This window comes from Girardinichthys multiradiatus, chromosome 21 (assembly GCF_021462225.1).
Source record: "Girardinichthys multiradiatus isolate DD_20200921_A chromosome 21, DD_fGirMul_XY1, whole genome shotgun sequence".
NCBI lineage: Eukaryota > Metazoa > Chordata > Actinopteri > Cyprinodontiformes > Goodeidae > Girardinichthys > Girardinichthys multiradiatus.
Genome location: NC_061813.1, coordinates 36,351,441 through 36,378,980, shown reverse-complemented (window position 1 = coordinate 36,378,980; position 27,540 = coordinate 36,351,441). Strand labels below are relative to the sequence as shown.

The 27,540-nt window shown below is 39.7% G+C and overlaps 1 protein-coding gene across 1 annotated transcript in view; it reads left to right on the top strand.

Annotated features, from left to right (window-relative positions):
* cdh10a (cadherin 10, type 2a (T2-cadherin)) overlaps positions 1-4,321 on the top strand; it is a 57,806-nt gene extending 53,485 nt beyond the window's left edge. The window contains exon 12 of the mRNA XM_047349080.1: positions 3,303-4,321. Coding sequence (XP_047205036.1) covers positions 3,303-3,793 — 491 coding nt within the window. The 3' untranslated portion in view covers positions 3,794-4,321. The remainder of the gene's footprint in view (positions 1-3,302) is intronic.
* The last annotated feature ends 23,219 nt before the right edge of the window (positions 4,322-27,540 follow it).

Sequence of the window (27,540 nt, the reverse complement as noted above, 5' to 3'; positions counted from 1 at the left end):
AATGCATCTTGGTGTTCTGATCAAGGACAAATCAAAAAGCAATACATTTTACCTGGAACTGATTTGTAGCTTGGCTGGAATTTTATTTGTGTTTTCATAAGTGCCTAAATAAATATTGTCGATGTTAAGTTCTCCACATTATTTATTTTATTTATTATAACTTTATTTATCCAGGAAAGACCAACTGAGATTTAAAATTAACGGTGTCAAAAACAGTCCTCAAATTCCTCACATGCTGCAAAAAGCTGTGCAAAGCTTATAAAAGTAATAAAGATAACTTTAGAAAAAGATCCTTTTAAATTAGCTTGTATGTGTGGGTGTTTTCACTACTGTTTATAATAAACCCTGACCCTTGCCATGTGTTAAACTGACCCTCTTTTCATTCTGCCATAGTGGGTTCTTCTTTAGACTGACCAGACTAATGACACAAGCCGTTCAGAAAAGACCAGCTTTTCTTCCATCTGCCTGGATTTTAAATTCCAAATACATAAATCTGTATCTGGTAGGCAGATTTCAACAAGCATCTCAAGTGTACTGAAGGTTGAATTTGTATGCCTCTTGTGTTGAACAAAATATCATGACATCTGCTCATTATCTGACGGTTTTTGCCTTTGAAACCCCCCTGACAGACTGTCTTATTCACCTTCATTTGACTCTGATATGCAGGATGCTGGAGTTGCATTTACAGTATCTGTTGTCTAAAATCATGCACTGGTCACAAATGTCCTAATGTCTAAAACAGCCTCAGCCAACTCTCTGCAACCCATGCTGAAAGCACTGCAATTAACGCGTAGGTGGGAGGTAAGTAGAGGTCTATGGTGCCCACTGTGAGGACAAAAAAGGTAGAGAAAGCAGAAGTAGAGGAGCAGGACTTATCAGCTATATAAGAGAATTACACAATAAATTTCATTTACATACATAGTAGTCATACACTTTAAACATATTCATGTTTTATTTTACCTTTTCACCACAATTTTATTTGAAACTTATGTGACAAAGTTTGACAGTATTCTTTATTTTAACAAGTCCATCATCCCAAAGCTAAAAAGTCTGACATCTGTTTGTTTATTTTACTGCCCCTGAGTCATTGATCTGCATTTCCAATTTTAACATCAAATGAAGCTGTAAGTATTTCTGGGGTATATGTGTATCTCAAGCTCAGTCAGATTAGACGGAGAGCATCTGTCAACATCAGTCTTTAAGTCTTGCCTCTTGATTCTTAATGGATTTAAATCTGGACATCTTTTGCCTTTCTTTCACCAAAGTATTTTCTTTCCACTTTTCAAAAAGCGCCAAATTTACTGACCACTTCCTAATGAGGTGAATTTTAAAGGTTTTTATTTTGGGCTATGAGCATAAAGGGGGGTGAATATAAATGCACTCCACGCCATAGGTTAGTGCATTGTATTATAACTGATTGTATAACTGATGTATTATAACTGACTCGAAGTGTCAGTCATTGTGTTGTAAACGACAAGTGAAATGGAATCTACTGTATATATACAGGGGTTGGACAATGAAACTGAAACACCTGTCATTTTAGTGTGGAAGGTTTCATGGCTAAATTGGACCAGCCTGGTAGCCAGTCTTCATTGATTGCACATTGCACCAGTAAGAGCAGAGTGTGAAGGTTCAATTAGCAGGGTAAGAGCACAGTTTTGCTCAAAATATTGAAATGGTCACAACATTATGGGTGACATACCAAAAAAAAAGGACATATTGTTGGTGCACGTCTTGCTGGCGCATCTGTGACCAAGACAGCAAGTCTTTATGATGTATCAAGAGCCACGGTATCCAGGGTAATGTCAGCATACCACCAAGAAGGACGAACCACATCCAACAGGATTAACTGTGGACGCAAGAGGAAGCTGTCTGAAAGAGATGTTCGGGTGCTAACCCAGATTGTATCCAAAAAACATTAAATCACGGCTGCCCAAATCACAGCAGAATTAAATGTGCACCTCAACTCTCCTGTTTCCACCAGAACTGTCCGTCGGGAGTTCCACAGGGTCAATATACACGGCCTGGCTGCTATAGCCAAACCTTTGGTCATTCATGCCAATGCCAAACGTCGGTTTCAATGGTGCAAGGAGCTCAAATCGTGGGCTGTGGACAATGTGAAACATGTATTGTTCTCTGATAAGTCCACCTTTACTGTTTTCCCCACATCCGGGAGAGTTACGGTGTGGAGAAGCCCCAAAGAAGCGTACCACCCAGACTGTTGCATGCCCAGAGTGAAGCATGGGGGTGGATCAGTGATGGTTTGGGCTGCCATATCATGGCATTCCCTTGGCCCAATACTTGTGCTAGATGGGTGCGTCACTGCCAAGGACTACCGAACCATTCTTGAGGACCATGTGCATCCAATGGTTCAAACATTGTATCCTGAAGGCGGTGCCGTGTATCAGGATGACATTGCAACAATACACACAGCAAGACTGGTGAAAGATTGGTTTGATGAACATGAAAGTGAAGTTGAACATCTCCCATGGCCTGCACAGTCACCAGATCTAAATATTATTGAGCCACTTTGGGGTGTTTTGGAGGAGCGAGTCAGGAAACGTTTTCCTCCACCAGTATCACGTAGTGACCTGGCCACTATCCTGCAAGAAGAATGGCTTAAAATCCCTCTGACCACTGTGCAGGACTTGTATATGTCATTCCCAAGACGAATTGACGCTGTATTGGCCGCAAAAGGAGGCCCTATACTACTACTAATAAATTATTGTGGTCTAAAAGCAGGTGTTTCAGTTTCATTGTCCAACCCCCGAATGTGTAATCTGTGTACATGATTAGATTGTATTAGACTGCTTTCTTTATATATTTCTGGATTCAAATTGTATCTGTATGTCTTGCAAAATGCCTTAAGATGCTATTTGCTGTGAATTTGCCCTTTATAAATAAGCTGAATTGGACTAAATTTGTAAAAAGAAATTATTAAAAATTTTAAAAAGTTTAAAGGGATACTTTTGCAAGGCATTGTATAGTCCAACTCCAAGAACCTCCCTGACAGTCTTTTACCCTTGAGATGAAATATGTAGATGTCCGCTGAAGAGCATAAAATAGGATGCTCGAACCACAGTGCATTTTATAAAGTGAATGTGCCATTCAGGAGAAAAAGGGGAAGAAAAAGCTTTTTCACTGAATCTTTAATAATAGGAGGTGAACGCCCGAGGCAGAGTTAAGGATTTGTCACTGGTAGCGAATGTGTCTCCCTTCTGCTTTTTGCTCCCTAATGCATGACACATGTTCAGAGGCACGCATCTTATGCTCTGCTTTCCCTCTCTGCTGTTTTTGTGCAGTGATCGTGGTGCTGTTCGCTGCCCTGAGGAGACAGAGGAAGAAGGAGCCTCTGATCATCTCCAAAGAGGATGTCAGAGACAACGTTGTCAGCTACAACGACGAGGGCGGAGGAGAGGAGGACACTCAGGCCTTTGATATCGGCACGCTGCGCAACCCTGAGGTGATGGATGCTAACAAGCTTCGCAGGGACATCATACCCGAAATGCTGTTTCCCTTTCGGAGGACATCACCGATAAAGGATAACACGGATGTGAGAGACTTCATAAATGGGAGGCTGCAGGAAAACGACTCGGACCCCACTGCTCCCCCCTATGACTCCCTGGCAACATACGCTTACGAGGGCACCGGTTCGCTGGCAGAATCCCTGAGCTCACTGGAGTCTGCTGCTACTGAGGGAGACCAGGATTATGACTACCTCAGCAACTGGGGACCACAGTTTAAAAAGCTGGCAGAGATGTACATAGGGAGGAGCCCTGACAGAGAGACCTAAACAAAGCCAACTGTCTCTATAATCCAAACTCATTTTTAATGTCTTTTCAGCTAACTAGCCAGACACTTATTTGTCTAGTTAGTTAACTAGCCTGTCTTAATATCTATCGAGCTATCTGTTCGTCTAGTTTGCTAGCTAGCTTGATAGTCAACTGGTTGTCAATTTGATCCACCTGCAAATGTGCGTGAAAATGCACAAACTCCTGTGCACTAAGACGATGATATCTTAAATCCGAATGAGGAAGCTGAAATGGAAACTGGAAAGCCGTGTTCGAAATGTTCACTCAGTATAACATGTTTAATATGCACAGGACTAAATAGTGAAAGCCAGGTGTTTTTGAGCACCACTTGAGTGCCACGAAACCTAATAATTATGTATTCCCTCTTACTCAACAGTCAGATACACTGGAATACACCCTTAAATCTAAGGTGATGGATGGCTCGATTCTTTCAGTTTTGGCTAAAAACAGGAGTTATCATCTCTCCTTATAACATAAACAATAAATTGTATGGCACTGATTTAATTTTACACATTACACTTATTTGTTGTACTGTATCCACTTACATAAGCACAGTCTGCAGCTGTATGACAACAAAATTTATAAACAACATTTTCTAAAAGCTTGCCAGCAAATGTTTCGAAATTTTCAAGTTAGGCAGAGGAGAAGACGAGACATTTGAGACATTAGGGGAAAATACACAGCTCAAAAAAATAAAGGGAACATTCAAATAACACATCCTAGATCTGAATGAATGAAATATTCTCATTGAATACTTTGTTCTGTACAAAGTTGAATGTGCTGACAACAAAATGGCACAAACATCACCAATGGAAATCAAATTTATTAACCAATGGAGGCCTGGATTTGGAGTCACGCACAAAATTGAAGTGGAAAAACAAACTACAGGCCGATCCAACTTTGATGTAATGTCCGTAAAACAAGTCAAAATAAGGCTCAGTATTGTGTGTGACCTCCACGTGCCTGTATGACCTCCCTACAACGCCTGGGCATCCTCCTGATGAGACGATGGATGGTCTCCTGAGGGTTCTCCTCCCAGACCTGGACTAAAGCATCCGCCAACTCCTGGACAGTCTGTGGTGCAACGTGACGTTGGTGGATGGAGTGAGACATGATGTCCCAGATGTGCTCAATCGGATTCAGGTCTGGGGGGCCAGTCCATAGCTTCAATGTCTTCATCTTGCGGGAACTGCCGTGCGGCCCTCCAAAGAAATGCCACCCCACACCGTTACTGACCCACTGCCAAACCGGTCATGCTGAAGGATGTTGCAGGCAGCAGATCGCTATGGCCTTCTCCACGTCTCCTGGGGTACTCGCCTGTCTCCTGGTAGCCCCTCCAGGCTCTGGACACTACACTGGCAGACACAGCAAACCTTCTTGCCACAGCTCGCATTGATGTGCCATCCTGGATGAGCTGCACTACTTGAGCCACTTTTGTGGGTTGTAGAGTCCGTCTCATGCTACCACGAGTGTGAAAGCACCACCAACATTCAAAAGTTACCAACACATCAGCCAGAAAGCATAGGTACTGAGAGGTGGTCTGTGGTCCCCACCTGCAGGACCACTCCTTTATTGAGTGTGTCTTGCTAATCGCCAAAGATTTCCCCCTGTTGTCTATTCCATTTGTACAACAGCTGTGAAATTGATTGTCAATCAGTGTTGCTTCCTAAGTGGACAGTTTGATTTCACAGAAGTTCGATTTACTTGGAGTTATATTGTGTTGTTTAAGTGTCCCCTTTATTTTTTTAAGCAGTGTATTATCCTTTGGGATTATCAACAACTCGGGGAAATGTAATAAGTTGTCAATGCTCAAATTTTCATACTAGCATTAGCAGTCTATTCCATCCTAATGTTAGTAGTAATGTGCTCATATTAACATACTAAAGCTTCTAACTCAAGCTTTAGTATAATATGCTTGCTGTCACACAAGCACAAACTGCAACTGTAACTACAACACAACCTTTAATAGACAAGATTTAAGAATAATGCCCATTAAAAGCTATGAAATATACCATCTCATGGTTTAAGTGTTTTAGCTTTGTGTGCAAATATTTCTAAAGTGAGCAATCACTGAAATGTGCATCCGTTGTTCAAATTGCCGTGTAACGATTGGTCTGCTAACATAATTCTTTGGCTAACATTGGTGACATTAGGATGCTATGGTTGAAGTTAGAATGCTATCGCTACTGATGACATTAAAAATTGAAATTATGCTAACATTTGCAAGTTATGGCCAATGCTGTTATTAATATACCCACATTATACAAACGCTGCCAATGTTAGCATGAGCAAAACATTTTCTTTTATGCTATGCTTGATCCACTCACACAGACTTAAAGAGTAACTAAACCCCAAATCAACATTTATTTGATAAATTTGACCCTAAGGGTTTTATCCCTATGTTACTGTGATATTTTTTACATTTTCATGTAAACCTGTTTAATTCTGCAATATTTGTCCTAAAACCGTCTTAGTGCTGCCCTCTTTGGTTTGAATGGTGGCTACTGCAGTTTAATTTTCCTATTGGTTTAAACTGTACAGCTTGGTACATGTCTATGTCACAGCCCCCCCTTCGAGTATAAAAACCATCTCACTCAAATCCACACCCCCATAATGAGTCTGGAGTTGGAATTGTGAGCATTGATCATAGTGTTATATGCTTTATACCTCCGATCATATGCTTTACTGGAGATAATATAAATCTACATGTAAATGTAAACTTTCTGAAAGTTTGTTACTGCTTTGAACGTTAGCCCTTGTTAGAAATGATGCTGCTAACATCACTTTACTATTCAGAAACTAGACCCGTTCTAACCTCCAATGCCTCGGCAGCACTGAGTCAGCGTCTTGAGCCAGTGGCTCGAACTGATGAGGCTCGAACTGATGAGGCTCAGGCCTGCTGGGCTCCATAAAGCCTCCCTCAACCTACAGTGACAAGGGGGGTCAAAAACCCTCCACCTTAAAAGATCTAAACTTGGTGACACTACCAGCATCGATCTGGTCACTCTCCATGTTTCAATATGTCAAATTATGCTAGCTGCCACTTTCCCGTGGCCGACAACACCCCTGCTTCAGCCTCTCTGCTTATCCTCACACCTGGCCGTGCCCCTCAGTGTGCCTTTTCTGTGGGTGGGTCTATGCTTTTTCATGGGGTTTAGTTACACTTTAAGCATGCAATATAACAACCTTCAATACACAAAACTTGTGCTTAAGTCATATCCAATTCAAGCTATCAAATATACAGTACCATGCAATTGTTTAAGTGTTGTAGCTTGTATCCAAATATTTCTGAAGCAATGTGCCTAAGTGCTTAAAATTTGCAAACAAAGGAGTAAAATATGGTTTCAGTGCTGAATTCCCTACCAATTTCTTCAGTTAAAGCTAAGGTTAGGAGAAGCTGTTTTTTTCCCCCCTTTTTTGTGGCTCTAGTGGCCTTTATTTTTTATTATAGAAAGGAAGTGGGGTAATGAGAGAGGAAGACATGCAGCATGGGCCTCTGTGTTTGGTACTCAAACCCGGGACAGCTGTGTGGAGGATTAAAGACTCAGTATATGAATCACCTGCTCTACCTCTATGCTATGCGCCTCGCCCCAGGAGAGAAGCTGCTTAGCAGTTAAAACATCAAGGGAGATACTGGGCTAACATTCTCATCAGTAATCTAATGTTAGGATACTTTTACAGAAGTTTGTTTATTCTGGCCAACATTAGCGTCAATGTGCTAAAACTGGGGTGCTACAGCTAATATTAGCAGCAGAATGCTAAACCAAGGCTGTTTTGGCTAAAATTAGGATGACATGGCTAATATTAGTATGTTCAGTTGGTTTAGGCTGCAATTAATTATGGTTTACTTATATCAATATGGTATGTTTACTGCATGTGAAGAATTACTACTGATGAAGGGGTGTAACCAAACACGTATTCATACCGAAAATATCCAGTACAGCTCTGTTGATTCAGTACACACATATACCAAACAAATACAGGTTGTTTTATACACACATGCAGGATGTTTATGTGGGTCAATGTAACATTCTGTAGCGGAACTTTAAAAATGACCCTGAAACAAAACAGAGAGGACGTCCAGCTATTACTAAACTCTTCTGTTTGGGAACATTGAGGTTTCTCATGCAGCTAAAGTGGAGAGAGAAAAGTTGACTGAACCAAAACTTTACATTTGCGTACTCATTTTCCGCAAGCAATCAGGTATGTAGGCATGTACTCACCTGAAACAACGTCAAGCTAAATGTAGACATTGCTGGTAGTGCAGAAAATCATCTAAAGTCCAAATCCATCTGCTTGGAGCATTTAACCAGTCCAAAACACAGCACAGAAATGAGATACACACTGGTACTGTCATGACGAGTTACTCTGACCTTAACAAAACTGACAATTTGCAAAGTGGTTTTATTTATGTATAATTAATCCATTTAATGGCTTACCCTTCATTAATATATATATTTTTTTTACGAAATGTCCAATCAGTTATAGGGGCCACTTCTCTTGATAGAAGCTAACTTAACGAAGTGTGCTTTTAAAATCCAAGTACATATCTAACCGTACCGTTAGAATGTTGAATAACACTACAAAATCACGGACTCACCATAAAGTGGACTTCACAAGTGAGTGTGCAACTCCTGAGTATTACTACACTAATGTTAGTAATTAGATAACATTAGGGTTGTGCTAAGGTAAACATACTAAGACTAGCATATACATGCACATTTTAGGAGGCTGTGGCTAAAGTAATGATGCCATGGCCATTGTTAGCTTAATCTCATAGCATTAGCTAATGTTAGCATGTTACAGCAAATGTTAATATTCATTTTGTAACATAAGCAGACTAATGCTGCCAATGTTAGCCTTAGTATGCCAAGTTAACATGCTCTGGCCAAAGGTAGGACGCTATGGCTTATGTTTGCATGCTCAGTTGGTTTAGGCAACAGTTAACTTTGACTAATGTGGTTGTTTACTTTTGCTGTACCATGTAATGAATTACCATTAAACTACATAGTGGATGAAAAAAATAGAGTTACAATGTTGAACACCACAACAAAATGACTATCTGCCAACTGATTTTAAATGAGTGGACAATTCGAACGCAGTAAGAGTTGAACTGAGTTTTCTATATGGAGATATAATATAAATCTCAATCTTTTGCTGTTTTTGGTCATAATCAGTAAAGATGCCTTTAAATTTTAGGATTTTTTTGTGAACAATGGTGTGAATAATGTGTTTTGTAATCAACATGAAAGATAGTAGTATTGTATACTATCAATGTTCAATGGTGCAGATTTGGTTTGGGTGGGAAATGGGGTAAGGAGTCCGATGGCTTTTCCAGCCAACTCCATTCAATACTGTAAATGTAAAAAGTGTTTTTAACGATGGACATCGTATATACCATTTGCCATCACTGTTTGACGAGCAACGTTCATGTGAATGGTTGGTGGAGTTTTTTTTTGTCAAACTGTGAATTCATTTCATCAAGTAGGTGTAATATGTAATGGAAAGTGTATGTTGTAGGAAACTGTCCCATGTTGCTTTCATGCTGTTTGAATGCTGAGTCATATTGTTTTATATTTATATTTTTATACTTATTTTCTTAATAAAAGGTTCTGAAAAGGGTTAAGCCATATTTCTTTTCAATTTTCCAAGATTGTGTTCTGTAACAGAAGAAGTTATTAACTATGAATTAAAAATACTCAAACATGCTAAATTTGTCAAATAATCAAATGTTTGCATGTTTGAAATCAGTCAATTTAATTTAAAGATCAATAAGGTTCAATAAAATATAGATTTAGATTTATACCCTAATATATAATAAAATATATTACAATACAAATCTATAAATAAAATAAAAAAATAAGATGTATTGATTTTAGAAGTCTGAGTTTTGCTTGCATAAATGTTTTGGTAAAACGCAAGTTATTCGATACGACTTTATAAATATACCTTTCTAGCAACATCCGAGGGCTTGGTATTTTTTTTCTTCTTGTTGCTCGGAACTGTCTGACTGTACAATGAAACTAATCTGAGGGAAAAAGGGAAAAGAGCCTATCTCATGGAATCTTTTGGCTCAAAACAGTGCTATGCATTTTAATTTTAACTACAAAATAATTGGCAAGGGCATATTGCAGGTACCATGTGACAAGGTTAAAGAAAATGTCATTTGCAGCATTTGAGGCACAAAACCTGACCATCATATAATACAATGTTAACCCAAGACAAAATTAGAGCAAGCAAAGTCTAAAACTCAAAATTGAGTTCATGAAGTTACTTGATTATGGTGGTTAATCAAGTGAAGCATAGGGAGTCAGTAGATATATTGTTTAAGGGCAGTGGCTTGGAAAACTACCGAACAGGTACATACAGTGGCGAAAAACCGCTTGCGACAACAACTGTCATTAGAAAAACTAAAATTTCTTAAACAATAATATAGACAATGTAATTTATGACCCTTTTCTGAACAACGTTGTTAATTTAATACCCACTTGATTAGTGAGCTATGTAGTGCTTATGTAAGTCTCACGTTTATCCACATAACAAGTCAATTTTTCACTCATGCGGCTTTAGCTACACTACAGGAATGTAGCTGTAAAACATTTTACATATACAATCTGCCATGATACACAAACACTTTCTCAATCAAATAAATATTTCTGGCTCAATCAAATAAACAAAAAGCTGCTTAGGTTATTCATTATGGCTAAACATGTAGGGGGGACATTTGGAGAGAGTGTTTACTGAATTAATGTGATCTGCAGACATCAATAGATGTTTTTCACTGACAGAACACATAAAGTAAGGACATTTCTCATTTTCTTACCTGACACAAAGCATTCATATCCTCTTGAGCAGTATGGCTGTTTACTCCCTGCTCGAGCTCTCTGTAAGAGTTCTGGCTTGCATTGTGTCATGTCTCCTTCTCTCGGCGTTTGGTTGTTTCAAGTTGTGTCAGAGTCCTGGGGGAAAGATGTTTCAAACAGAGACATTGGTTTTGGTGGGTAAGGGGAAATCCATATTTTTTCTATCTATAACCATAGAGAGAGACAGGATTTAACATGATGACATTACAGGCACTGTTTCATCATCCATAAATGGACGTACTTCCTGTTTTAAACAGTGCAGCTCTCTCTTGAGAAAAGATGGATGGATGGATAGACGGATGGATAAATACAACTGTTACACAATGACATAGGGAGAAAAAACTCTACAAATGCACATTTCCCCAGCCTCAATTCCTTTTTTTAACGTTTTTGTAGCACTAGTGGCCTTTATTACATTTTTTTTGACAGTAAGCAGATAGAAATTGAGGGAGAGAGTGGGGTAAGGGTGTGCATAAAACATTACCAGGGGCGGGATTGAATCCCGTGACAGCCTTTGTCGAGGACTAAGATGTCCCTTCATGGGTATCGCGCCCATTTCTTTTTTATCCAGACCTGGAAAAACCAAAATCAAATTATACAACTTCCACGTTATGTAGGAACAAAAAAAACTGTACAGTGACAATTTTCCCTACTACTTGTACTACCAAAGAGCTTTAAAACTCCAATATTATCCAGACACATCCTAATGATGCTGCAACAACAATTTGTCAAACTTTTTTATTACTCTGAGCCAGAAAACTATCATCATAAAAAATAAAGAGCACTTGCTTTGGAAAGTTGAATAAGAACTCTATAAATTGCACTTTATGGAGTTAAGTGGTGATTAGGTACACGTGTACAAGCCAGCACGCCCAATCCAGCAGCCAAGCAATTAATCTAATCCCTGTGATGTTTTTATGTCCAGTCATTGCAAAAAGTATTAAACTGTTTGTGCAGATGTGTTTGTGAAAATGACCCTACTTTTCGTTTGATTTGTGACCTCAATAAACATTTTTTAAAACTGTTTATGTTCTCAGCTAGTTTTACAGCTTCTTTAATAGTGCATAATGTCCATTCTGTGAACTGTGGTCCAGTTAGTATCAAACAGAGAAAATAGAGGAATAAAGCATGTCAAACTTGAGTTTCTTAAGATGAAAGAGAACTTTAAGCGATATTTTGCAATAGTTTAGGACATACAACTTACACAATTGCAAAAACTGTTTCACATTAAAAACAGGTGTTTCTGATATACAGTACCTTGCAGAAGTGTTCATACCTCCCCAACGTTTTCACATTTTCTCACATTACAACCACTGACTCCTGTGTATTTTATTGGGATTTTTGTGATAGAGCAACACAAAGTGGTGCATCACTTTGAAGTGAAAGGAAAATTATATATGGTTTTCAAACAGCACAAGTGGAACATGCATATGCTGTCAGTGCCCTTTCTTATGATAACACTAAATAGAATCCTGTGCAACCAATTGCCTTCAGAAGTACAAATACAGGTGTTCAGTGAAGGCCTGAGTGGTTTGTTTGGAGAACACACCAGACAGGTCTAGGAGAAGGCTGTGGAATTTAAAGCAGGGTTAGAGTGCACCAATCAGGCATAACATAATGACCACAAACAGCTTAAATCACTAACAACGGTTATCTCGTAATCGTGACACCTGTTGCTGGATGGGTTAAACAGGAAGTAACATTTTGTCCTCAAGGGTGATGTGTTCGAAGCAGCAAAAAATAGTGAGCATACCTTCCTAAAAGAATGGCATAAGTCATTTTTCAAGTTTCTCAGGAAACACAACAACTTCACAAAATATGTATAATATTTATTAACAATTTCACCCAAAAATGTAATAACAGATGAGTGTTCTTATGGTCCTTTTTATTAAGCTACATATCTTTCTCAATTAGATCATATAATGTGGGAAATTAAAAGAAAAACGGATGATGAAGTAATCTTTAAAAAGAAAGAAAAGAGTTTAGAAAAAAATATTACGTGTTACAACCACAGGTTCTGGAGCTCTTCCACTGTTTGCTGAATGCTTGCTTCATGAATGTAGCTACTTTGTGGACAAAAACGCTGACTGAAAGACAGAATTAAAATACAAAATATCGATGCAATATTTAATGCCTTGCCTATATTGTGGTAATCCTTATTAATTACCAATGGATGTGCCTTGAATTATGGAAATAGCTTCAGTGGCTGGTAAAATGTTGGTTTTTTCTGAAGTAGTCGCCATTTTGAAAAGCCTGTAAAACTGTTCAAGTCTCACTCTTGACATAGGCCATTATACAACAGGCATGGAAATGCATGACTTCCTCAACTGAGGATTTAGAGCAGAGTTGGTTAGCATCATGTGGAGATGATTTAGGCAAAAAAAATATATATATATATATTTGACAAATAATTAGACCATTATTTTAGGAAGGTGAAGATATGTGATATGACTATTTAACAATGCCATATATTGATGGCTGGACAACTTGGTCAGAACTTTTCAGAAACTGCCACTCATGAGACGTGTTCTGGAACTGCAGTGTTCACTACTTCTGAAAATAGGTCAGTGGAAGGAACAGTGATTAACCAGTGTCAAGGTCGGCAGTTTGCACTTACAAATGAACAGGCACACACTGACACACAGATTGGTGGGCAACATTGGGTTCAGTGGGGGTGGGGGCGTGTCATTATGTTATACCTGAATGATGGATAAAACAATATCCCAAGCTTTGACAAGTTCACTTTTGGATCCATCATCTGAAAATGGAAAGATTATAGCACAACTGCAAACCTTCTGCAATCATGGGGTGGACCAGAGATGGACAAGAAGTACAGGGAGCTGTACTCAATCATCTCATCTTGAATGTGAATAAAACAAATGAGATGATTGTAGATTTTAAGAGAAACAAGAATAATTATTGCACATCTTCTATAAGTCTGTTTTGGAGAGTGTGATCTCTTCTGCCATCATCTGCTGGGGTAGCAGCATCACAGCCAGGGCCAAAAAAAGCTCAACAAGCTAATAAAGAGGCTGGCTCTGTTCTGGGGACTCCTCTGGAACCCAGCCAACAGCATCTACAACGGCTCTTTGAAGAAACCTATATAATATGAGCTACGGCAACATTTAATTTCCCTTTGGGATGAATAAAGTATTTTTGAATAGAATTTAATTCAATATAAAATAGCAAGTAAAAAACATTTTTTGAAATAGAAACCATAAAAAGTCCAACATTACTCTTCACACAACCCATGTAGGGGATAGTGAAGATGGAAAAAGTTTGTTCTAATCAGACGCTATGTTTGTGTTACACGTGGAATGAAGACAACTTTGATTCTGGTACCACAATTGTTTATTTTCCTCTAACACAAAAAAAAAGCTGCCCAGCGATAGATTGGCGGCCTGTCCAGGGTGTACCCCACCTCTCGCCCATAGACTGCTGGAGATAGGCACCAGCTCCCCGCGACCCACTATGGATGAAGCGGTATAGAAAATGACTGACTGACAAAAAAAAGCTTTGGATAAGCAGTGGTACAACATATCACATTGCAGACCTGCTGCCTCTGCATCAGTCACTCTCAAAGCTAGACCACTACTGTCATCTATTGGCGGAAACAGGTATTTGCTAAAATTTGTGTCAAAATTAGACGAGATTTGTAAAAATCCCATGCAGAATAACACCAACTGGGATTTGTCCACAATGAAAATGAATAAACTGAACGAACTGTTAAAAGTTAAGGGTGCCTCATTTGGTACAAAACTAACACTGCACATCTCCCTGAACAGACCATCCCCAAAAAAGAAACTGTGGTGGCAGCATCATGCTGGGGTTGCTGAGTTAATGGGAAGATGGATGGAGCTAAATACAAGGCAAGGCTGGATGAATTTTAAAGGTTGAAAATGACTAAAAGGATTAAGGCAAAATGTGACTTTCCAACCGGGAAACAACCAAAAACATACATCAGAAATACAATGAAATGGTTTATATCCAAGGATATTTATTTGTCAGAATGGCCTATGTAAAGCCCAGACCTAAATCCAATCAGGAATGTGCCAGAAATATTGGAAGTTGATGTTCACAGATGCACTCCATCCAGCTTGCATATATCTTTAAAACCATGTAGGATTTTCATTCAGTTTCCCATGTAAGGATTATGATTATTGATTAATATTCATCAATAATCATAATTTAAAATAATAATTTGAAAAATATTAAATTCTTAACCAAAAATCATCACTTACGAATAGAAATCAGAGATATCCTCTGGTGTTGTGATTATGGGCTCAAAGCTCTTTAATAATTACAAATTATTAACCAAAACCACCAACTGTCACTGTTTATTCACCCACTTCACTGAAGGTGGGGGAACATCGACCTTGTTTTGATAGATAAACCACTCTTGCACGAAATAAACACAAATGCTTAATTATATAGATGAAGATTTATTGAAGCCAAATAATCCTGATATAACATTATTCTGGTCCAAAAACCACGCACAATTCAGCAGCAAATCAAAAAACAGCTCAGCATAAAACACTTCAATCAGTATATCATGCAACAGGTTAATACCTTAGATTAACTACTGGTGATCCTACATCACCTTAACTGCTTCATCCTGCCCAGACCTCTAAATGCACCTATCCGGTTTAATATGAAAAGAACTAAATTACTTTGACGTTGATTTCTGCTCTCCACCGGTTGAGGATGGATCAGGTCTGAAGAAAAGGAGGGGAGGGGGGGGACCATGCGTCCGTGATTGAATTAAGGAAAAAAATAACGGTAACTTTAGTCGACTGCATTACACAAGGAGGAAAACTCATCTCCTTGGACATAGAACCTCTGTAGGTTTTCCACCTGCGCCGGTTGTGGCGTGGTCTTCAATCGGCAAATAAATCCTCTGATCTTCTCGTATCAGACAGATTTCCAGCTCTTCCGGGAATGGCCTTGTGGAGCAAAAGTTTGCCTGCGAGCTCTTGTCTCACCAGAAATGCGCCTCCTATACACTGTCCTGCGACAGGCGGGAAATGGCCCCAAAACTCTGCATCTCAGCTGGTTTATACTTCCAGTGACGTCAGAGCTGCGACTTCTGTTGAGCTGCGCATGTCAAAATGTGCAACCAAAATGGATGGCCCCAACACCCAAATATGCAATATGTTGTTCTATCCCACAAAATCCCAATAAAATACATTGAAGTCTGAGGGTATAATGTGACAAATGTGAAAAAAGTTTATTTAGTACTTCTAAATACTTTTGAAAAGCATTATATGAGGTTTTGACTGGGCCAACATGGGGGGTCAGCAGCTATTGCTTCTTTCTGCTTTAGTGATTACTCTAAAAGTGGAAGCAGGAGAGGCTGAACTTAGTTCTGAAGAAAACCTTTTGAGTCCCTTGAGTTCATGCTGCATCTACTCTGAGGTAAAAATGACTGCATCTCTGTGTCAGATGACTGTGACTTTCTCCCCCCGCTCCTCGACTCACAACTTCCACAAAGCCAACCTGGTGAGACTTTTTTTCTTCCCCTAATCACCATCCTCGGGCTCCCTATATTGATAATACTGACTCAACATATTTTTATAACAGCACATAATTGCTGGCTTTCATTAAGGGGTTGTCAGGGACCCAAATGCATGGCGATCAGCAAGTACTTTAAAAATCAGAGCAGATGTTTGTGTAGTCAGTCCCATTCTTCTTTTTTTCTGAACATTAATACTATGGTAAGGCATGTATGAATATGATATTTCATATGTACATGAATAATGGGAACATCTGATGTATAATTAACATGAAATGTTCAAGTCGGGTGAATGTTAACCACTGCCCTCCTTAATTTGCCAGTCAACCCAAAAAGAAGAGTTTGACTATATGTCCAGTGGGATGCATTAAAGGAAACATTCTTGATTTGACTTGCTTTGCTGTGGGCTATTTGCCTTGGAAGAAAGGCTTGGCCTTGCATCGTTACTTCAACCAGAATATTAGAATTGCAGCCTGTTTGGTCAGCTGACACCACTGACCTGAGCTGAAACCTGAACATATGAAGAGGGCATCTGCTCTCCTTGGGGTGTCTGTTGGCTTTTGAGGTCGATAATCTGTACCCTCTCTATGAGACAGCATGCTTCCAGGGAACAACTCAAATTTGATGTGGGAAAGAGATTTGCATGTCTATTGGAATAATGCATCAACAGGAGAGCCTGATGGTAAACCTGATGGAGATCACGTGCAGATTTACTGGTTTTCTAGAGGTTTCCAAAAAAAAAGACGACTTTTTATTTTCCTGTGAGTGAGTTTGCAGTCATGGCTGTCTCCAGGACTCCAGGGTTAAATTCACATGCTGACAGCCCATCGGGAGTTTTGGGATTACCCAGTAACTTGACACAACAGATGGTTTGTTACACAGGAGCACCTGGGAAGTCTGATGGAGAAGCAGTTTGGAATGAGGGGGGCACTTTCACAAAAACTGCTCCGTGGGTGATTGTGTGGAGTATCTAAGCTGGTAAATATGTCAGGATTCGACTGCCTTTTATATTCTGTTGTTTATTAGATGGGGTATACGGGTTCATCTTCATTCATTACTAACATAGTCATATTTTAATAATTTATAGAAAACCGATGGAACACCTCAGGTACCTGAGCTGTTAATAGTGATGTTTCATTGCAAGTAAAATTATGGTCAACTCCAGAGAATGTTCCAAAAAGCTCAGAGAAGGGATCACTGTCATGCACAGACAAGGAAAGGGAAACAAAACAAGAAAAAAAGCTCTGATTAGAGGGACAGTTGGAATCCGTCAATTACCACACCCTATTAAACATTCAGTTATTTATTAATAAATACATCATGTCTAATCTTTTCAGAATCAGAATCAGAAAAGCTTTATTGCCAAGGACGTTTTTGGACATACAAGGAATTTGTTTTGGCGTAGTCGGTGCAATGCAATACAAATTAAACAGTATAAACATATCTACAATATAATATAAATATATGTGCACAGTTTTAAGTGAGTGAGAGTAAATGTAGAGCAGTATAGGATGCCAGAGCGGTACAACAGTGCAGGTGATCATTGTGGAAGTGATTTAATTGCACTTAAAAGAACAAATAGTGAATTTTCTTATTGATTAAACAAAATATATAATCACAAAGGAGTTTCTACCTGAGAAAAGTTGACAGGGCAATTTTTCCCAGCTAAAGGGTAACAGTAGTTACCCCTTTCGCTGAAGTAACTTCAGTGAGATGCTTCTAGATATCTATCAGTCTCTGACATCAGTCCAAGGAAAGTTTGCCCCACTTCTCACTTTCGGATGTGAGATGTTTGAGGGGTTTCTTTCATGTACAGCCTGTTTCTGAAGCTTTGATTCTGGCCAGGGCTTTCCATTTCCTCATTCTCAGTCAGTTCTTGGGGGAGTTACTGGTATTATGTGGGTCATTGTCATGTTGCAGAGTCCAGTTTAGCTTCAGCTTTAAGTTCTTCTTTTTGAATGGTCTTACATTATTCTCAGGCATCCTCTGATAAATGGTGAAATGAAGGGTGAGCTGGCTGGGAACCGCTGCAACAAAGCATCCCCAAACCATTACACTTCCCTCTCCACGCTTTACAGCCGGCATGGGTCTCTTTTCCTGGAATTCTGTATTTGATTCATGTTTAGAAATATGTCATCTGTTCTGATGCCCAAACAATACAATTTTAGAATATGACAGAAGTACAGGTATTCACTTTTGTATCAACAGAAGCATCAACCTGCTGTAGGTCCCATGATGACATTTTGTGTTTTTTGGAGATTTCTTTTACCATCTTGCAGTCTGCTTTCAGGGTGAACTATTTTGGATGGCCAGAACTGGACATGATGACAGTTGCTTTAAATGTTTTTCACTTGTGGACAATTTTTGTTACTGTGTGTAAGCAGATTTCAAATTCTTTTGAAACCTCCTCAAATCCCTTACCAGAATCATAGGCCTCTTTTTAAAGGCCCCGGACATCTCTTTGGATCTCACCATAGTGCTCATTCTCACTTCAATAGTCAGGAGCACCAAACTACAGGTCAAAGCACGACAAAACCTAGAAACGCTGAGTAATGATGTGCTAATCATATGTGTTACATAATCTGTGAGTTTAACTGTTTTAACTGAAAATAAATAAGGATGTGTCCTCATTTACTCTTTACCAGAAAATAGCTTTTTATTAGATTTTTCTAAAGGTTTTAACAGGTGTTATCTTCAGGTTTAATAGTTTATTTATATTGCGTATTTCATTATTGTCTAACAGCACTGTTCAATGATTAGGATTAATTGGAATGTATGTACCTGACTGTTGTTAAGTGCCTTGAGACAACATGTGTTGTGAATTGGCGCTATATAAATAAAACTGAATTGAATTGAATTGTATTAATATTAAATATCCATATGTACAAATACATTAGAAAATGACAGGCTGTCACAGGGTGTCCTAAATTTTGCATATGAATGTAGTTTGCGGGTTTAAAGTTAAAGGGGCAGTTGCCACTTGACCTAATGGCAGAAGGAGGATGCTATCAGCAGCCTCCAGCAGATTCCCCAGGAGGCAGGTGGTCAGACACCCTAAACTGACTGCAAGAAATCTGCCACTGAAGTTTCAGTTTTCGTTTGACTGCGGCACATACTGAACGCTGAAGGGCTCAATGCTTGCACCCCAGATTTACACCACGACTGAGTCAAAAGCACAAGAAAAATCAGCTCCAACCAGCTCACAACAGTACAGTATAAATAAGCCAAAGAGGTTAAGGGATTCTGTTATGTGGGGGCATGAAACTAAACTGGAACACTGGGGCAATAGAAAGTTGTGTCTGGAGGAAGATGAATGAAGCATACGCTAAAGAGAATGAGATGCCTACCATGCTGCAAGGATTCGGCTCTGTGATGTTGTCTGGCTTCTTCACTTCCTCTTATACTAAAAACTTGCAGCGTGTTGAGGGCAAAATGGATTTAATCAAACTTCTATAAAATCTTGGGAGAAAATGTCCTGCAGTCTGTAAGGAAACTGAAGCTTGGGAACTTCTAACCCTTCCTTACCCTAACTTCAAATACAATAGGCCAGCGATACACAACATTTAGCAGAAGAAGTCCTGGAAGACACTAACAAAGCCATCATAGTCCCCTGATTTGAACATCTCAAAAAATCTCAAAAACCAGTGAAGATTTTTTGCCATGAGACGTTCAAGCAACAGGACTGGGCTGAGGTTCGACAGGAAAGCTGCTAAAAGCTAGTGTCATAACAGCAACACTAAATACGAAAGATGCAGGGGTAAAATATTTCTCAGACTGCAGTAGCCATTAAGTGTGTATTTAATGACTAATTACGAGTAACTTCTTGTAATATTAATTGTTTTAAGCTATTAAAATTGTTCTTGTTGCAAATTTTGCAGCTGCTGGCATAAAATGTTGCCAATAAACCTAATTTGGAGTGAGGGTTGAATCATTTTAGATGCAACTGTATCGGACAAACTTTCATATTTTTGGACTTGGTTATCATGCTGTCAGACTGGGTCATCCATAACAGGCTATCAGAATACAGAAAAAGATGGAGTGGTGGGGAGAATATAAAGAGAGCCCCAGTACCTTGTGCAAATTAGGAGGGATTTTCACCTGACAGGGAACCGTCAGCTCTTATTAAAAATCTCAGTGTGGCCGGCATAACTGAGTGGAGTTGCCTAGACGCCAGTAAAATATTCAGTGGCAGTGTGACTTTTTTATTGACCCATTATTAACTAAAATAGTGGGTTCACCAACATCCTGAAGCTGGCTTTGCTTTTGTAAAGATGCTCCTGGTTTCAATTGCAAAGTGCTAAATCTCTATTTAGGATTGTTTGTATATGGCTTTACTTTAGATGGCACATATAAGGCTGATGTCACAACTCCGGACTTCAATTTTCCAGGATGTTTTTGGCCTCCCTATACCACCCTATCCCCTTCAATGTTCGTACAAAACAGCCCTTGTGTCATGTTTCATAATGCATGATTTTTCTTATGGGTCTATTGTGGCTGCAAGAAATAAAAAAAAAGACTAAAAGACTCAAAGTAGTGCAATCAATAATGCAGGTGAAATATTGGTATGCAGACGAGATGTGACAGCAGCAAAGAACTGCCTGAGGCTTTTTTTCTTCCCTTGTCCCCTTGCCTGCATTTTTATAATAGTAATTTCTTGCACAAACAAGTTCCAAGCTGATACCCAGGGCAGCCAATTTCTCATATTCCCTGCATATCAGCTTAATGTGGCTAAACTGTAACCAAAAAGTCATTATTTTTAACATGCTCTGATTACATAACTGCAGCCTCAGTCACCCCACTTGAGGGCAGAATAGATTTTTCTATTAACTGACCTTTAGCATTTGAAATACGCAATGTGCCGATACAGGTGCACTTCAGAATGTGTTATGGAAAATGTGTTATTAAAAAATAGGTGCTCATAATTACAGCTGCTCCTAGAAAACCTGCAGCCCATGCAGATAACATAAGCAAATAGGCTCTCAGTTCTTTCTTTTTTGTTTTCTAATCACCCTTCCTAACCTCCAGAGATTTTTGACGCACAGTAAGTGAAGAAGCATTTCCCTTGTTCACTCTACACAGCTCAAAAAAATAAAGGGAACACTTAAACAACACAATATAACTCCAAGTAAATCAAACTTCTGTGAAATCAAACTGTCCACTTAGGAAGCAACACTGATTGACAATCAATTTCACATGTTGTTGTGCAAATGGAAAAGACAACAGGGGGAAATCTTTGGCGATTAGCAAGACACTCAATAAAGGAGTGGTTCTGCAGGTGGGGACCACAGACTACTTCTCAGTACCTATGCTTTCTGGCTGATGTTTTGGTCACTTTTGAATGTTGGTGGTGCTTTCACACTCGTGGTAGCTTGAGACGGACTCTACAACCCACACAAGTGGCTCAGGTAGTGCAGCTCATCCAGGATGGCACATCAATGCGAGCTGTGGCAAGAAGGTTTGCTGTGTCTGTCAGCGTAGTGTCCAGAGCCTGGAGGCGCTACCAGGAGACAGGCCAGTACACCAGGAGACGGCTGTAGGAGGGCAACAACCCAGCAGCAGGACCGCTACCTCCGCCTTTGTGCAAGGAGGAACAGGAGGAGCACTGCCAGAGCCCTGCAAAATGACCTCCAGCAGTCCACAAATGTGCATGTGTCTGCACTAACGGTTAGAAACCGACTCCATGAGGATGGAATGAGGGTCCAATATCCTCAAATTGGGGTTGTGCTCACAGCCCAACACCGTGCAGGATGCTTGGCATTTGCCAGAGAACACCAGGATTGGCAAATTCGCCACTGGTGGCCTGAGCTCTTCACAGATGAAAGCAGGTTCACACTGAGCACATGTGACAGACGTGACAGAGTCTGGAGACACCGTGGAGAGCGATCTGCTGCCTGCAACATCCTTCAGCATGACCGGTTTGGCAGTGGATCAGAAATGGTGTGGGGTGGCATTTCTTGTGCGGTCTACCATGTGCTCGCTAGAGGTAGCCTGACTGCCATTAGGTACCGAGATGAGATCCTCAGATCCCTTGTGAGACCATATGCTGGTGCGGTTGGTCCTGGGTTCCTCCTAATGCAGGACAATGCTAGACCTCATGTGGCTGGAGTGTGTCAGCAGTTCCTGCAAGATGAAGACATTGAAGCTATGGACTGGCCCTCCCGTTCCCCAGACCTGAATCTGATTGAGCACATCTGGGACATCATGTCTCGCTCCATCCACCAACGTCACGTTGCACCACAGACTGTCCAGGAGTTGGTGGATGCTTTAGTCCATGTCTGGGAGGAGATCCCTCAGGAGACCATCCATCATCTCATCAGGAGCATGCCCAGGCGTTGTAGGGAAGTCATACAGGCACGTGGAGGTCACACACAATACTGAGCCTTATTTTGACTTGTTTTAAGGACATTACATCAAAGTTGGATCAGCCTGTAGTGTGTTTTTCCACTTTAATTTTGTGTGTGACTCCAAATCCAGGCCTCCATTGGTTAATACATTTGTTTTCCATTGATGATTTTATGAGAATATTTCATTCATTCAGATGTGTTATTTGAGTGTTCCCTTTATTTTTTTTGAGCAGTGTACTTTGGTCTCACTCAAATGTTTCAGATCAAACTAATTTGTAAAATAAGAAAAATATTTTATTGATAACGTGATTTATCAGGACAAAGAAGCTATCTAAACAGCCTGGTCCTAAAACTAATAGTGGGTTGTTCCACCCTTGGTGATAATAGCTGCCATCTATTGTTTGCAATAAATGGCAATTAGTCTTTTACATAAATGTGGAGGAATTTGGGTCGACTCTTGTTTGTAAAAATAATTCAGCCTCTTTGGAGGATTTTGTATCATGAACAACCTGTTTGCAGTCATTTCAAAGTATATCCATCTGATTGATGTCCAAACTTTGACTAAGCCTCTCCAAAACCTTTTTTTTCTTTTGTTTGAGCCATTTAGAAATGGGCCTGACAATGTGCCTGGTTCATAACCCAAGTCTTCACGAGCTTAAGACCACAAGCTGATGGCCGGACACTCCCCTTTTTGACTTTGTGAAAGAGAGCAGAATTCATGGTTCCATCAACTGCGACCAGTTGTCCAAGTCCTAATAAAGCAAAAATCAGCCCCAGACCATCACTCTACCACTACCATGTTTGTCTGTATGATGTTTTTCTGAAATGATCTGTTAGCTTTCCATTAGACGTCAGCAGTGGTTTTGATCTTAGAAATGGATTTGTAACCCTTTCCAGACTGACAGACATCAATTTGTTTCTCGGTTTTTATATTCCTTTAGGTCTGGTCATGATTTGTTGCTTTTTGAGATCTTTTATTCTACTTCAACTAGTAAGACTAGAAGTATTTAGGTGGTTTCTTGATTCTACAAGTCTGACAGTAATGAGATCTATGTGTGGCTATTTGTTTTTTCAAATGACGTGGTCAGTCAGTGAATGCACCGCATCTAAGGAGCCAGTTCGCCCTATTAACTGGACTGTTATAGAATAAAAATGGGCTTTTTCTGATATCAGTAAAACTTGTAAAGAGAGAAACCGAGGCAATACAGAATTTATCCAAAGCTTCAAAGAGGAAAATATTACTTATGGAGAAGGGTCTTGGGTTTATTTTTACCAGGAGCCATTAAAGATAAGATATTTTGCAGGCCACAGTCTAAAAAAATATTAAGTTAACTTAAAAAAAATCAGTTTGCACAATTATTTTAAATTTACATTTTCTCCTACTTTCCCTTTTCTCCGTTCTTAGGCAATTAAAAATATGTATTAGTTCCTAAGACTTTTCCAAGAAAACAAACATTCAAACATGAGAATGCTTCAGAAATTGGGAATATATAGAAAGCTACATCAACATTTAATTATTTCGATACAAAAGAAAGAAAAATAGATCTCTTGTCATCTTTTTAAACAATTAATGTTGAAAAGTAACCATACATATTTATGAGAGCTCGATATTTCACATTGATATAACAGCTGTACCCTGCAGAAGAACAAGTTCCACTCCAGGTCTTACAGTATATGCTCCTAAACGCAGAAGTGCACTAAGCATGCAGAGTGTACAGAACATCCCCAGGTGTTTATATGCTTCTTGTAGCATTCAGCAAACTTCTGGCATAATTATAGCTGGATGTTTGACAATCCTCTTTGAGGCAGAACTGGAAAACGTTTTTTTAACCTAGTTGTTTCCTCCCACTGACCAGGCATGTAAGCATAATGCACACATCTTTAACACGGTTTAACTGGTTAAAGCTTCGGGAAGGTCATTCCACAAGTTTTCAATTAGATATGTCTTTGGGTTCACAGTTGGCTGTTCATGAGCAGCCAACAGCCAACAAATCTCAACCATCTGTCCCTCCTTAAATGAAAAGAAAGATGGTTAGGGTGTTCAGGGATGACCCAAGAACCGTCAAGGCCAAGGCAGTTTCAAAACTGGGAACTGCTGGAACACCAGTGTCACTTTCTTTAGTGAAGGAAGTTCGCCAAAGTCCAACATGGTATCGACTAAGAAAGAAACTAAACTGAAATTTGCACCTCCTGACAAACCTCTCCTGGAGAAGAATTTTCTGGTCAGACGAGGTAAAGATGAGATGAGAAGTATGCTTGGAGAAGTCATGTGAAGGCTTCATAGCCAACAACACCATACCAGCTGTTAAATATGGAGGTGAAAGAATCATGCTGAGGGATTGATTCACTGCCAGTGGTGCATTGCACCAGGTGGAAGGAATAATGAAGAAGGATGACTAACAAATTCTTCAGCTTTACCTGAAATCAACAGCCAAACTGCTGAAACTGGGTTTAACAACACGATCCAACCCACACATGGGTGGAACAACCTAAGATTTAGTTTCTGGAAGGGTTCTCCAAAACCCAGTGCACAGACCTGTTGAATATATGTAAACTTGGTTTAACGGGAGGGTGGTCAATGCCAGAAATGCAACTACTTTATATTAACTGTACTATTTCTACCTAGGAGAGTGGTCAAATATCCAGCTAGAATTAGACCAGAAACTGGTCAATGGCTACAAAAAGCCATTGTCTGGCCATGGTATAACTTGCTAAAGGACATTTTTTCTCCAAACATACTTGTATATATGTAAACCTTTATAAATCATTTTCCACAGGTCCAGCTACAATACTCAAACCTTGATTCAAAATCCTTGAAGATGTATGTTGTCTACCCCTAAAGAGAATAGTTCAAATGAATCGATAAAGGCCCATCAGTAATATAGCAATAAAACAAATGGTCATACTTAGTGTCAGCAGGTCAAACCTGTGATTGGTGCATTTGTACTCACAACTTATTTCTTTTATGCCCAAAGGTTAGTTTATTCCCTGGCTCTAGTGATGATAACCACCTTGTTTCGTGCAACTACAATGACTCGTGTGCTCCTCACACCTGAGCAAACCAATCATGAACATGCATTGTTCAAATAATGACTGATATACATTTTTGAGTGTAGAAACCCCAGCCCTGAGCAGCTTTGTTGAGCAGGCAATCTTCAATCCACTTCCATGTGTTTGAAATACTTCCAGGTCTCATGTAGCTGCAAGTTCCAGACGTGGGCTGAACATTAAAGAACACACAGCAGCTTCTTTCCCCTTAGGAAAAGAAAATTACTTCTGAGCACAGGGGAATGCATCAGTGACATGGCACACTGCCTAGTTTGTTATAATTATGAAGCAAAGGCAGTTCTGAATAGGCATCTTAATGACCAAACAAATTGTTGCAGATTTTAAACCCATCTGGAGGATTTTCTTATGGAGGGTGAGGATGTGATTGCTATGCAGAAACAGTAAATGCTGTCTTTGTTGATGTGAATGTAGGAACTCACACAAGCTTTTCACCTCTCTCTGGTGGATATAAAACATTAAAACCCACGTGCAAATGTGCCTGTATTTGTTTGAAAGCCAATTCAAAGCTCATGATGATGTACTGGGATGGCTGATGTTGAGTCTTTTAATCACTGGTTTGTTTCGAGAGGGATTCCATCACAAGCTCACAAGCTAGTTTTTTAGGAGAGTCTACTGCAGTTATCACTCATTATCCAAACATGTACTCTCATAGTAACATACACAAAATGGAAACCTATTTAACTAGTATTTGGCTCCATCTAGTGGACATTTAGAGACCTAACATGTAAACATACTGTAATAAATCTACTGCTGGACCTACAACTTGGAATATGAATGGAATATGAAATAGTCAGTCAGTCATTTTCTACCGCTTATTCCATAGTGGGTCACGGGGGAGCTGGTGCCTATCTCCAGCAGCCTATGGGCGAGAGGCAGGGTACACCCTGGACAGGTCGCCAGTCCATTGCAGGGCAACACACAAACAACCATGCACACACTCATTCATACACCTAAGGGCAATTTAGAGAGACCAATTAACCTAACTGGCATGTCTTTGGACTGTGGGAGGAAGCCGGAATACACGGTGAGAACCCACGGGCTGCATGGTGGCGCAGTTGGTAGCACTGTTGCCTTGCAGCAAGAAGGTCCTGGGTTTGATTCCTGACCGGGGGTCTTTCTGCATGGAGTTTGCATGTTCTCCCTGTGGAATATGAAATATTGGAATATAAACGGTATTTATCTTAGATAAGGATTCTTTGCACAGTTTTAATGAGTCGTTGGCTAATTTTCCTCACAGCTCTTGAAAACCAATTTTATGACCTAAACCGTGGAAGCAATTAACATTTAGACAAAACTGTTTCATTAAAATCAGAAGTGTAGTCATCATTCAGTCAGGTAGTTATGATCAACCTGAAACAGACGTAGATAAGTCATTAAGTCTAATAACTCAGCCATCCATTAAGTTATTGTCTTCCATGATAACCCTTTCTCCAGCAACATTCTTCATCTTGTTTTAAGGATTTCCAAGACCTTCCTGGGCCAGAATGGATGTATAGTCCCTTAGCTGAATTCTGGATCTGTTCCAGGATCCCATCTCAGTGGGATGCACCTGGAAAACCTCCAAACAAAGGCATCCAAAAGTTCTCTCTTTATGACAACAGACCGAACCAGTGCCCGCCCCAAGCAGTCTATCCATGTTCTGGTACATCTTATAATCAACTCAAATTCCTTCATCTTAGGGCAAAGCCAGAATCCCAACATGGAGAAAGCATTGCACCCTATGCTGCTAGTGAACTACTGCCTCACACTTAAGGCTAGCATACACTGACAGCATTTGTTTACTAGTGTCAAAAAAGTGTGTTTTCCGATAATCATCATGCCCTAGGTGGTGTTGGGTCAGCAGCCAACGCTTCATGACACAGGAATCAACCCGTTCTGTTCAGGAGCATTGACTTCAAGTATTCTTTTCTCTTGCTACACTTTAGCAAAACGTACCCAAT